The 12,615-nt window shown below is 40.8% G+C and overlaps 2 protein-coding genes across 5 annotated transcripts in view; both read left to right on the top strand.

The window, feature by feature from the left end:
• LOC115061659 (FERM, ARHGEF and pleckstrin domain-containing protein 1-like) overlaps positions 1-9,890 on the top strand; it is a 47,459-nt gene extending 37,569 nt beyond the window's left edge. The window contains exons 16-27 of the mRNA XM_029530097.1: positions 720-853; positions 1,785-1,866; positions 2,166-2,403; positions 2,488-2,618; positions 2,745-2,813; positions 3,100-3,189; positions 3,501-3,583; positions 4,954-5,069; positions 5,282-5,445; positions 7,492-7,599; positions 8,422-8,573; positions 8,680-9,890. Of these exons, the coding sequence (XP_029385957.1) occupies positions 720-853; positions 1,785-1,866; positions 2,166-2,403; positions 2,488-2,618; positions 2,745-2,813; positions 3,100-3,189; positions 3,501-3,583; positions 4,954-5,069; positions 5,282-5,445; positions 7,492-7,599; positions 8,422-8,573; positions 8,680-8,761 (1,449 nt within the window). The 3' untranslated portion in view covers positions 8,762-9,890. The remainder of the gene's footprint in view (positions 1-719; positions 854-1,784; positions 1,867-2,165; positions 2,404-2,487; positions 2,619-2,744; positions 2,814-3,099; positions 3,190-3,500; positions 3,584-4,953; positions 5,070-5,281; positions 5,446-7,491; positions 7,600-8,421; positions 8,574-8,679) is intronic.
• Positions 9,891-10,883: 993 nt separating this feature from the next.
• The window catches only part of LOC115062336 (dedicator of cytokinesis protein 9), a 67,852-nt gene continuing 66,120 nt past the window's right edge, over positions 10,884-12,615 (top strand). For 2 of the 4 annotated variants that reach the window (XM_029530987.1, XM_029530984.1), the window contains exon 1: positions 10,884-11,335. In XM_029530987.1, the coding sequence (XP_029386847.1) occupies positions 11,219-11,335 (117 nt within the window). In that variant the 5' untranslated portion in view covers positions 10,884-11,218. The remainder of the gene's footprint in view (positions 11,336-12,615) is intronic. The other 2 variants (XM_029530986.1, XM_029530985.1) reach the window with 1 other exon arrangement.

The following is a 12,615-nucleotide window of genomic DNA, read 5'->3' as shown; positions in this document are numbered from 1 at the left end:
TAAAGGATTTAAGGGATGCCATGTGGCTGAGGTGCAACACTGGGACACAGATAGAGGACTTTAGGAAACAGTTTGTGAAAATATGCTCTAACGTATTGATCTGTTTTGTCCTAATGATCCTGAATTGGCTAATCTGTGTCTGTGAGAAAGGATAACTTTACAAATTAGAGCTGCGTAAGAAGAATGAGAGCAGAGAACAAAAAAATTGACTTAGAAAATACTCAGCATGATGCTTATCACCTCCACCAAGAGATAGCCCCTCCGTTACAATTTCATAATTCTTTTGACCACATGTAAAAAGCTTTCAAACCTAAGTGGCTTTTTTTTTTTATTATTATTTTTTTTTATTAAAACATGGTTTTGTTATTTGTTCTGAACAGGAAAAGACCTCAAATCCCTCTTGTATCTGTCTTGGTTGTGTTATCAACAGGCCAATCTTTTTTTAGCCTCAAATATAATCAGGTGCTGAAAAAAAAATAAACTGATAAAAGGTTTTTTGTTTGTGTCCTGAGAATTAAGTCCCAGATCCATCACATGTACTGTTTGGTTTCTATTATTTATTTTTTAGAAAGACGATCATTGGTCACATTTCTCTGTTGAAATGTGTGGAAATATCGTGTGTCAACACAGATCTCTTGGTTTTAGGAATTGCTTGAAGACTTAATGTATCTGTATCTTTATTTTCTTTTTGTATTATTATTATTATTTTTTTTTATTAGTCTTTCCAGAGTGCTGTGGGACATGATGAGGCAACTCCAGATTCTCTGAAGAACGCCATCCTGTCCACCTTTGAGCCTCTGCACAAGTTCCACACAGGTTTTCTCAGGGAGGTGGAGCAGAGACTGGCTCTATGGTGAGACCCCCCCCACCCTGTAGGGGTTAAGACACGTTCACTGATATGTCAAGTTGGTCCATTCTGCCACAACCTCTGCCCAATTTTTTAATGAGTTTCATGGGCATTTAGTCTGAGAGGACAATGTGGTCTCTTTGGTTGACCCAAGAAGCTTTCCATCTCCATAGCAACAGTCGTGTTGTACCATGGCCTTGCCTTTGTGGGTTTCTGCTGCCTGATCTCCTTAATGATGTTGTGCTTTATCTAACACACACTGAATCTCAGACAGGGATGCATAAAGCCTGCAGGCAATAACTGCTGTATAATACAGTATTTTTATTTCAAAGCCGACGTTGGCTTGTCATCGTTAGAACCTCAAATTAAAGCTGGAGGTTATATTAAGTCAATGCTGCCGATAAGAGCCAAATTCAAATGGGTATGCAAATTATCCAGCACCACATATCTTTCATGGTTTTGCATATTCAAATATTATATTGCATACTGGATGTACATTTGTCATTGTGACCTTGATTAGAAAGCTGATGGTAATATGTGAAGAGAAATTTGTTTTACAGGATAATTACCCAAAGAAAGCTGCAAAAATGTTGTACAGAATAAAAAAAAATATTCTAAATGTGTCCAGTAAAGGCAGTCCAATACTTTCGCTCCCCTGCTCAGGGGAGACACCTGCTGGTCAACCTCTGAGAAAGTTCAAGGCGCCAGCTTCTTTTTCCATAATCCTGAACTCTTATGAATAATCAATTACCTAATTAATTTGTTTTTATAGCACTTAACTCAAAGCAAGATGTTACAGATTTGCATCACAAATACAAAATTAAAACTAGATAGAGTTATACAGAGAAAAATGTAAAAGCAGAAATACTATTTAAAACAGAGCATTAGAGATTCTCATCTTACATGTCTAAGAACTCCTGATGTTTACGTCTTTTAGGGAAGGTCGTTCCAATGCTCACATTAAAGGAGACTACCAGCGCATCGGAGATGTCATGTTGAAGAACCTTCAAGGTTTAAAGGTCAGAACTGACTTCAAATCACATCAAGTTTTATTTCTTAAAGTACATTTCATGCATAATGCAGACTCAGTGTGCTTTACAACATATAATGCAACATGTAATGCTAAAACAGTTCAAGTTCAATATATGCAAATGTAAGCTGTATCGATCACATACACACATTCACACAACATGCACACAGTCACACAGATTAACGAAATGCGTTTTATTTTTTTTTACAAGACAGTAGTTTTTTTCATTATTATTTAAACTGTAAATATGGTAACGTAATATGGAACCAACTTAAAATCTGTCCATAGCCGCTGACAGTAAACCTGCACAAGCAGTCTGAGATTCTGTTGGAGCTGGAGAAGGCATGCAGGGCATCCCACAAGTTGGAGGGTCTTTGCAGGGACTTTGAGCTGCAAAAGGTCTGTTACATCCCCCTCAATGTCTTCATTCTGCGACCTCTGCACCGCCTCATCCACTACAAGCAGATCCTCGAGCGCCTGTGTAAACACTACTTGGCTACTCATGTTGACTTCAGGGACTGCAGAGGTACTACACTCATAGCAATGTTTACAATTCAGCAATAATAATCTGAGTATGTCCAATGAACTCCTACCCGTGGTTGGTCTCTAGCGGCTCTGGCAGATGTGTCTGAGGTGGTGGAGCAGCTCCAGGGAAACTTAATCAAGATGGAAAACTTCCAGAAGCTTTTGGAATTGAAGAAGGATTTGATTGGCGTTGACAATCTTGTTGTTCCTGGTCGGGTGAGTTTAAAGCTTTAATTCACAATCTTCTTCCAGACGTGTGCTAAATGATTTTGTTTCTTTGACAGGCATCCTCATGTGTCTAATGATAAATGATGCATGTGTTTCTTTCCTTCTCCTTCTCAGGAGTTCATCAGGTTAGGCTGCCTCAGTAAACTCTCTGGAAAAGGCCTACAGCAACGAATGTTTTTCCTGGTAACGCCTGCTTTCTCCGATTCTCAGATGTCTAACCTAATTATTTAGTTGAGTGAGCAAAGCTTCATAGAAATCCTGCTATACATTACTTAGAAGGTGTTCTCATTGGGGAATGTGTTTGCTTTGACTTATTTACATGGAATACCCGTTGGAGTATTTATGAGTAATTATGACACATTTGATGAAATACCTGCCTTTAGTTAACCAAAATCGGACTCCAATCATTTTCACTTCAAGTCTAAATCATTTCCATTTTCTGTCCCCTTCTCTGCCTCGCTGTCTGTAGTTCAGTGACGTCATTTTGTACACAAGTCGAGGGATGACTGCAACCAATCAATTCAAAGTGCACGGCCAGCTTCCGCTCCATGGCATGACAGTAAGAGCTGTGTCCCTCAGCTAAAAATGAAGTGCTTCAAATGGACAAATCAAACTGCTTCCAACAGCTGAACTGCAGCTCTGTCAATGGCTGCCTCCACCCAAACACATACACATACATACAGACAGACACACAAACACACACACAATGGCAGTCACACAAACACACACATTCAGGACAACTGGCTTCTCTCTCGCTTCTCTTTCATCCTCACTCCCTCCTTCTCTGCCTTTCTGTCTATTTTGGTTCTTGCTGTCCTAGATACTGCTGCGCTCTAATGTTTTTTCTGTGTCTCTGTGTTGTTCTTCCAGATCAGAGTGAGTGAAGATGAGTGGGGCGTGCCTCACGCCTTTACACTGGTTGGACAGCACCAGTCAGTGGTGGTGGCAGCAAGGTAAAAACAGCAAGTGTCAACACATGCAGGCCACATTACCTTCACCCTCAAGTTAACCTGAAGAGCATGTTTTAGATTCATGTGACTTCAGATTCATCACTTAAAGTGCAATCAAAACGGATGGAATTTTCAGTCTTCACATGTGAAAAGAAATTTGTAGAAGTCTTATTATATTATTAGCAAACATAGTTTCCCGTGTTTTGGTCCCTCTAGCTCACTTTGAATGAAAGTTACAGTAGCTGATAGACTTGGTTAGAATCACCATTTAGTTGACTTCCTGTGCCCTGGGGTTTAACTTTAAGGCTCAATAGAAACTTTGCCTTTGCTGCACCCAGTCAGGAAGATCTGCATTATTTAAGTTGTTGGCGTTATTTCCACACTTTCTGAGAAAGACATTGGCCGCAAATTTAGAAGAACTACTCGACCGCTTCAGACACAACAACACACACAAGGACCGGGACATTACTCGTTAATGTTTGTTTGTTTTTTGTTTGGTTTTTTTTGTGCAGAAAGACAGATCTGTATTCAGCTGTGAGTGATGAGGAGTTGGACAGTGTTGTAAGTGATGTCCACAGAAGACATCCAAACACCAGCTACAAGCTAATGCGCGTTCCAGGTAATAATATGGCCACAATGTATAATGTAGAGTGAGCCGATCGTTATGGAGAAATAATCCAGGTAGGATGAGGATTATACATCGTGGCCATATTCTTACCTGGAACATGCACAGAGGTGTGTGTGTGTGTGTTTAAAAAAACAATTAAAAACAATGAACAATAATGTTAGACTAGAGCAAAAGTAGCGAGTAACGAGAGCATCAATAGAAATGTAGTGGAGTAAAAAGTACAATATTCATCCTTCAAATGTAGTGACGTGAAAGTAAAAGTATCCCTCAAAAATAATACTCAAGTAAAGTACAGATACTCAAAAACTGTACTTAAGTAAATTTACTTTGCTACTGTCCACCCCTGCTGATTGGTTAGTGATTGGTAAATGAAACAACATCGTCCTTGAATCGAATCGGCAACCATGAATCGTGATTTGAATCGAATCGTTGTTGAAGTGAATTGTTACGCCCGTAATATATACTATTGATGCTAATGATTTTACATAACTTGTTCTAGATTGTTAGCTTTACTCTTTTTTTTTACTCTGACAAAAAAGAACCAGTCCAGTTTCTATCAATGAGTAAAATTCTTGCTGTCTTTTTAAACAAAAATTGGCAGGACACCTCGACAAACATGGCACTAATGTGTGGCATTGTTATTAACAGGATTATTTCCAACCACCGGGCCTTCCTGCTGTGAGTTATACCTGTCTGCCTCAAAAGAGATGCTACTTTCTCCATTTTTGTTTTTTTTTAACTCCAGTTCACTAACAGAGATGGAAAAGTGGATGGAGGATCTAAAGATGGCGATAGAGATGGCAAAAACCAGCAATGGGCCTTCCTATGACCTGCTGACCAGCAATGAGACAGACAGTAACAGTAAGTTCCTGCAAAAACACAACCGAATATGAAATGTATGTTTAAATATTGTCCAACAAAGAGTGAAAGATAAGATAGCTCAAAAACTTTCTGTCACAGATTGAAATCTCTGATACATGTGAAAGATCTGACGCTGTCTGTGTTTGAGCACCCTTCTCCCCCCTCATCACCCCGCTCATCGCCTAGTAGTAACGACCTCCTGACTTTCCCAGAATGCCCTGAAGACTCCTTGGTGGAAGCGGAGTCTGAAGACGACATGACACCGTCGCACACCTCGCTGGAGAAGCCGGCCCTTCACCGTGGTAACACCATGGTACACGTGTGCTGGCACAGGAACACCAGTGTGTCCATGGTGGACTTTAGCATAGCTGTGGAGGTACCAGCCAAAACCTCAGCACTCAGCCTCAGACCTGCCCCACCCCTCCTGCCTCACTGTTTTCTTTCTCTGTTTCTCAGTGTTTGCTGTATCTGAATACACTTCGATTATCCCTCAGTGGGAACAGTATCTTCCTGTGCTGCACTAACTCACCTTTGCAAGGTTAAATATATTTTCATAGCAAAATTTGAGCATGTGAACTAAAATTACTTTAGACTCATCCTTTTCCTCATTTATTTTTCACAATATCTGATTAGCAAAGTTATTATTATATTATTTACAACATGCAACAAATGACCTCTTTCAGATTATTTAATACTAATTTTATTTATATTATATCTATTTAACAACTATTTAACTGCCGTAAAATATCTTTAAATATAATATTTAAAACCGTGTATTGCTTTCATCCAAGGTAACCGTGCTTTACTGCTGTTTTAATAGCACATGACTACCTCTGTCAGTCGGTAGAGTGGCAGCTGGATGTGAATCATGTCATCCTCACGCTTGCACATTTGCATCCTCACCTACACAAGCAAATTGGAGAACAGTCTTTTTGAGTCTGGAGCCTCCACTGGACAAATCTTGATGAGGGGGAAAAAAGCGTGTTCTGTGCAGATTGTTGGGAAGAAGAAAAAAATGGGCTTTCAACATTTTACATCAGCATTCTTAAGCTATTTTTTATATCACTAAAGGCGCCACCTAAAGCTGCTTGAGTGAAAATACTGTTCCCACCTCTCCCTCCTCTGGCTAACAGCGGTCAGCCCAACCTCCTTATCTAATCTCACAACTGTGGCTTTCCTGTGTGGTTCTGTCCTTCTCCCCTCTTGACACTTGCGATCTCAGATGTTTTATAAATAGAGAGAGAGCAGTACGTAGATGTGCTAAACGTCCCCGTCTCATACTTACAGAACAGATCCTGTTTTGGGATGTAGCCTCCCTCCAGCCCAGCTGTGTCCTGATCTAGTTCTGCTCTTCCTCTGTAACAACGTCCTTTTCACAGCCCTGCCTGGACACACTGTCGGCCTCCCTGTTAACCCCTCCCACTGCATGCCTGTGTTTCACCTACTCAGTCTCTGTGTTTCTGTCCTTCCCTCCCTGTCTGTTTTTTCTCTCTGTCTCTCTCTTTTCCCCATGCGTCTGTGCGTTCCTCCGTGGTAGAGGACCCTAGCCCAGTCAGTGAGAGTATGGCCCCCCCAGTGGGGCCCCCCAGTGGCCAGGGACCTGTGCCTCTGTCTGTTATCTGCTGGTACCGTGTTCAGAGCCTCTCCTTTAGTGAATCCTGCGGGAGTCTAGAGGTAAAGGAGCCAGGCAGACAGGAGAGGCCCTGTGTGTGTGTGTGTGTGTGTGTGTGTGTGTGTGTGTGTGTGTGTGTGTGTGTGTGTGTGTGTGTGTGTGTGTGTGTGTGTGTGTGTGTGTGCGCGTGTTTATATGAACTGCACCATTTGAACCAATTTTGCAACATGTAGATCCAAGATATAATTGGTTTTTATAGAAATCTGAGACAGTTGAAGATTCAAAATGGAATAAATGACAGAAGAACCATGAACATAAATCACAATGTAACGGATGAGCCAAAAGCTGTTGTCAGTAATTCTAAGATCTGTTTTAAAACAGTGATACCCAACCCAGGTACTCAGGAGGATAATACTTCAACATTAGGAAGTGGATGAAAAGTGCTCAGCTGTATTTGATAATAATATTTCTCGGATTCATTAAATATGTATCCTTAATTAGCAGCGATCAGCTGCTATGATTGGCCATATGTGCAGGATTTAAGTTCCCTCCCACCCACCTTAATCCGATATAACACCATATCACCATGTGCTGCAGTTGATAGTGAGCAAAAGGTGACGGTGAAATCAGCATCATGAATACATGGTTGGAAAGTAGTACTTTTGAGTAGTTCAGTATAAGAATTGAAGTTAAATTTCATCCTCTAATTTTAGTTGAATAAGCATTTTACAGACATTAGTCTGTAAGATTAATGTCTATGACTTCACTCAGTTTTTGGGGTTGAATTTTTTTTCTCTTTTCCTCCTGCAGAATCAGCTATCAGGAAATTTACTGAGGAAGTTCAAAAACAGCAACGGCTGGCAGAAGCTCTGGGTGGTCTTCACTAACTTCAGCCTGTTTTTCTACAAGTCTCACCAGGTGATGAACCCACAACTTCTGCTGTTTGTCTAGCCAACATACCCCTCCCTCGTCCACCCCCGACCCAGTGCCTGTCAAAGCGTTTACTGTCCTCTAGGCATAAAAGCATCACACCCCTGTATTGAATGTCAAATCTCTGTGTCAGTTTGGGCTTGAACACACTTTCCCAGGCAGTTTTTCATCTCACAGTTTGACTTCTTATGTCTTTCGGGTCATTTGAAAAAGAAAACAGAAACTATATATCAAGATCTATCAACCCACCTTCTGTATGAACAGCTCTCAGCCCCAATTAAATGTAAGACCGACATAGTGAAGTTGTGTAAATGAAATGAAAATACGCAAAATAGAAATTTATTTTTGTGACTTTATGCTGTAACATCTATTGTTAAGAACTATAAATGTCTTGAAGATTTCCATTTTAACTTCCTCCCTTTTTAACTTGTTAGTTGCAAACATTTAATATGTTAAATGTAACTTTTCAGACCAAGCGCCATAGATACATTACCATTTATACAATAAAATAAATCCATTAAATATGATGCAGATTTAAAGATTAAACCTGTGGTTGTGGTTTGTGATAAAGTCTGTCTCTAGCCATTGATACTCATTTTCAGTTTTTGTGAGTCGTTAGCCGTCTCTTCATGACCGTTGAACCCAGCGACCCAGCACTGTTCTTTAATGTACTACTTTGAAGTTCTGTTTATTTAACTGACCATTTGTTTTTCCTCCAACCCATATTGTTTCTGTGATTATTACTACAAACCACAAACAAAATAAAACTTTCAATTCAATGACCTTTACGATTTATTGTTTCTCTCATAGGATGATTATCCCCTGGCCAGCCTCCCCCTGCTGGGTTACTCAGTCACCATCCCCTCAGAGTCTGAAAACATCCACAAGGACTACGTCTTCAAACTGCATTTCAAGTCCCACATCTATTATTTCCGAACTGAGAGTGAATATAGTTTCGAGCGGTACGGAAGCTTTTATCATTTGCTATCATATTTACTGCATTTATCCGCTGTTTTGACACATCCTGAAGGTCAGAGGATTGATAAAGATGTCTTTGTCCGCCTGCAGGTGGATGGAAGTAATCCGCAGTGCTACAGTCCCCTCCGGTCGCACCCGTCTCCTGAACAGCAAAGAGTCCCATCCTCACTAAGTTGACTTGTCTCCACACGCTGTCTCCTTCAGGTGGCATCAGCCCTTCTTGTCCCTCTGGACTCTTTGATTTTCTTTTCTACACATATCTGGGACATTTGTACATGTGTCCATGCACATTTGGTGCTTTTTAATGCTTTAATGGTGACATGTCCGCTGGTTTAGACTGCATCAGAGACTGCATTTTTTGGCATTTTTACTCTCAACTCTGAAACCTCTTTTTAAGGATGTCATTTTATACAGGTTTTCTAATGATCTGAACCACTTCCTATCTTTTCTGATTTTACATTTTGTCATTGGTTGTTTTTACAGCAGTAACACGTTGATATAGATATTCAGCATTCTTTCTTAGATGGTTAAACTATATCATTGCATTATCATAACATTTTTTTGTCTACTTGTTCACTTTACTGAAAACAGCTGCTTTGAAAATGTCCTGCAACTTCAGTGCCAAACTGGTTTATATCAATGTCCTGGACTTTTTAAAGCTATTTTGTTACATTAGGGTTATGAAGTATCTTGCATACTGTATACCATGAAATTTTAAATCATGTAAAACAGGTGACCTTTTAAAGGTCAATGCTGTGTTCACCCCTGACCCAGCACAATGCGTTCTTGTTAAAAAGAAGGTGATGAAAATATGAAATTATTTTGTTGTATTATTAACATAACCTTAGGATTGATCACAATGTGGCCAGGTAGCTGTCATTTCAAGTAAAGTAAATATTCTATTACTGATGTTTGTTGTATGAGTATGTCTCGGACTGTTTTCCTTTTTTTTTTTTTATTATTATTATTTTTTTAATTAAATCTGAAGTTTCCCTTCAGCCATATGAAATGTGAGACATGTCCAGAATCATTGTATTATGAAGATGGGTGTACACGAAAGCTTTAAGGATTATGTGTGAAACGAAATATAGACTTTCAGTTCTAAGCGCTGTCGCCCTCACTGAACCAGGCTGCCTCCCGTATGCAGATCTTTATATTGGTTCTAAATGAATGGAAATATACATTTGACAGGGTTTTACAGTGAAGCAAATGAGATGGACAACCTCAGTTCTGCTTTGAATTGCAATGTTTTATTCAGACAGACAGAGAGCTCTTTGGAAATGAAAGCAATAAAAAAACTTACCCGACTTTGATTGGTGTTGTTTGTGTTTTGTTTTTTTGTTTTTTGCTCCTGTGGATGAGATAGAGACATTGAAATGTTCTTGTGAGGCAGCTATTTGGTGTGTTTACAGGCATCCCCTACAGAGGGCATCATTGATCAAGAAGCTGGGTTGAGCCACACTGCATTTTTCTGCTTACTGCTGTGCTGCTGTCAATAGCAAAGCTGAAAAACCAACGAATGGCGTGTTGTCCTGCACAGTGAAGTGTCTCTTACCAAATTTTTAATTCGTTTTATTCACCATTTTATCTAAGCAGAAACTAAATCCTCATGTTTGAACTGGGAGGCTGGTGTTAATCCCAAAGTCACTGGTGTCACATGGTGATTTTAACTACTGATGATATCTGACCTGCTTATATGGATTTATCCAAACAAACAGCGCTGCTTGTGCCCCCCCCCCCACCTCATCAGAATCAGAATTTTGATTTATTTATTGTCTCATTTAGACACTGAGAATTCATATTCAGCTTCTGCTACATGGGGGTTCATGCCAAAAGAATATGCATTTAGCAGCTACTGAGATAATGCAGTGCCTCTTCAGAGAGCTCTTTGAGTGAGATTTATACAGTTTATTGGAAATAATCATTTTAAATGAAACGTGCTTTACTTTAATCTATATACTCTGCAGTTATGTGAGTGAACCAATTTGATCACTTTGCCCCAGGTTTTTTCTTTGAAAATATGAAAGCAGGAGAGTTCAGATCTGCTTATTTAGATGGCACGAAGACCAACAGAGGTTTGTTGTAGACACTCTGTATGAATAAAATCAATGTTACACAGAAGATTGATTTTTTTTTTATTTTTTTTTTTTGTGTTCAGGAGAAAACTGATTGAGTCATTCATACTGTCCGAAGTCCAGGCCCAGCAGATCTCAGTCTGGAGGGGGCAGGCCTTTAAACCGGTAAGGGGCGGAGTGCGCAGAGGAGACAACCAGATTACACATCTCCTGCCTGACGCTGGGCGGCCAATGAGACATTTCTCCGGAGGATACTTTATTATGACAACACGAAATCGCAGAAGAGAAGACAGAGCCTCGGGATAATGTGGCGCTCGTTGTCTCTTTCATTAAAGAAATAAACAACAACAAAACTAAACCCAAAAACAGCCACAGGTATGAGACCGAGAGGTGGGGGAAGCGAAAGGACGGCCGCAAACGCAACATGACCCAGCTTTTTCAACACTCGTGTGGCTCAGACAGACGGACAAACCTGGTGATGAGTCTCCTCTGAAGCTATCGTATCGTTTTGAACTCGATTGGACCGTCGTTGATGCGAACAGCGGTGCCCGGCGATGTCTACCCCGGCGCATCCAGAGACCAGGAAATTTACGCGCGGTCTGGGCAAACCCGGCACGGCGGCCGAACTCCGGCAAAGTGTCTCAGAGGTGGTGAGGACGTCCGTGCTGGTTGTGAGTACACACCTCCTCAATACAGCCGTGGACCGTCAGCACTGTCATGTCAGAGGAAATCACTTCTTTTTGCGCCCATCTAACAGCACAGAGGGAGCACACACGTGGGCTTTAATTGTGAAAAACCGGAGGGGATGTTGTGAGTGAGTGACCCTGACCTGTTTGTGTGACACTGAGTGGGAGCGCGTCATTGGAGCTGAATATGGTGCATGTGACAGAGAGATTGGAGGGATTGGAGGAATTGAGTTGTTTGGTGGAGAGGTGGAAGAGAGCAAAGTGTTGAAAGATTTGATAATGTTGTTGTTTTTGGTTTGTAGCTTCTAAAGGACATTTGGTGCACTTTCTAAGTTTTGATTTAAAAAAAAAAAAAAAAAAAAAAAGCTGCTTTAAGTTTGAGAGCTTTTACTTTCATTCTCACCTGTTTCATGTAATGGGCATATATTGTTTCCTGCCAAGACCGTAGAGAATCAGTTTGGGGTTCAGGTGTCAATGAGGGCATCAGTTACAAAGGGATTCATCCAGATGACAAAATACCTTCAAACATGGGAAAGCATGTGGCTTCTATTTAATGCTTCAGAGACACACACGAGTCCAGTGAGAGTGACATAATGTTAAATTTGACGGTCCACCTCACAACATCAGGGCTGCGGGGACTCGCAGTACACCTCCCCTGTATCAGTTTTCCACAGAGCTCAGAGAGGAAAAAGGAGTCAACCCCCTTTTGTTGCGTCCGAGTGTGTTTGGTGCGCCGTCCGATTGTTTCAGTTTTCCAGGAAGAAGTTGCTAGGTAACTGAAACAGACACCATCCGGGCTCTCTGTTAGGGAAATGGAATCCTGAGTCGAGATCCCAGACATCCAACCACACCTTCGTATTATTTATTCATTCTCACTCTGGTGCCCTGCCAGGGACGGCTGAAGGAGGGGGGCAGACATGGATGAGTATGCATATTGAGAAATCAACACACTTCAGGAGGACTGAGCTAACCTGTAGGAGCTCTGCTTTCCTGTCAGCGTAGGCATGCAGCAAGTCACCCTGGACACAGGCCTCCAACCACACATACAAACTGACTGAGACAGCAGTCATTTCGTCATCTGTCGTCTGTTTGTGATTGCTTTTCATCTCTTTGCGATCCTGTTTTATTTCCTTCTGGATGTATTCTGTTTCTTCGTGGCTGTTTTGAGTGCGGAGCCATTTTTGCATTTCACAGTAGTTATTTCTTTGACTTCACTGTGAAATGTTTACAATCATTTCATGCTCTGGTTCCAGTCCATGAAGCTT

The sequence above is a fragment of the Echeneis naucrates genome, chromosome 21 (genome assembly GCF_900963305.1).
Source record: "Echeneis naucrates chromosome 21, fEcheNa1.1, whole genome shotgun sequence".
Classification (NCBI taxonomy): Eukaryota; Metazoa; Chordata; class Actinopteri; order Carangiformes; family Echeneidae; genus Echeneis; species Echeneis naucrates.
Note: the sequence above shows the minus strand (reverse complement) of the source record. Positions and strands in the feature narration are given on the sequence as shown.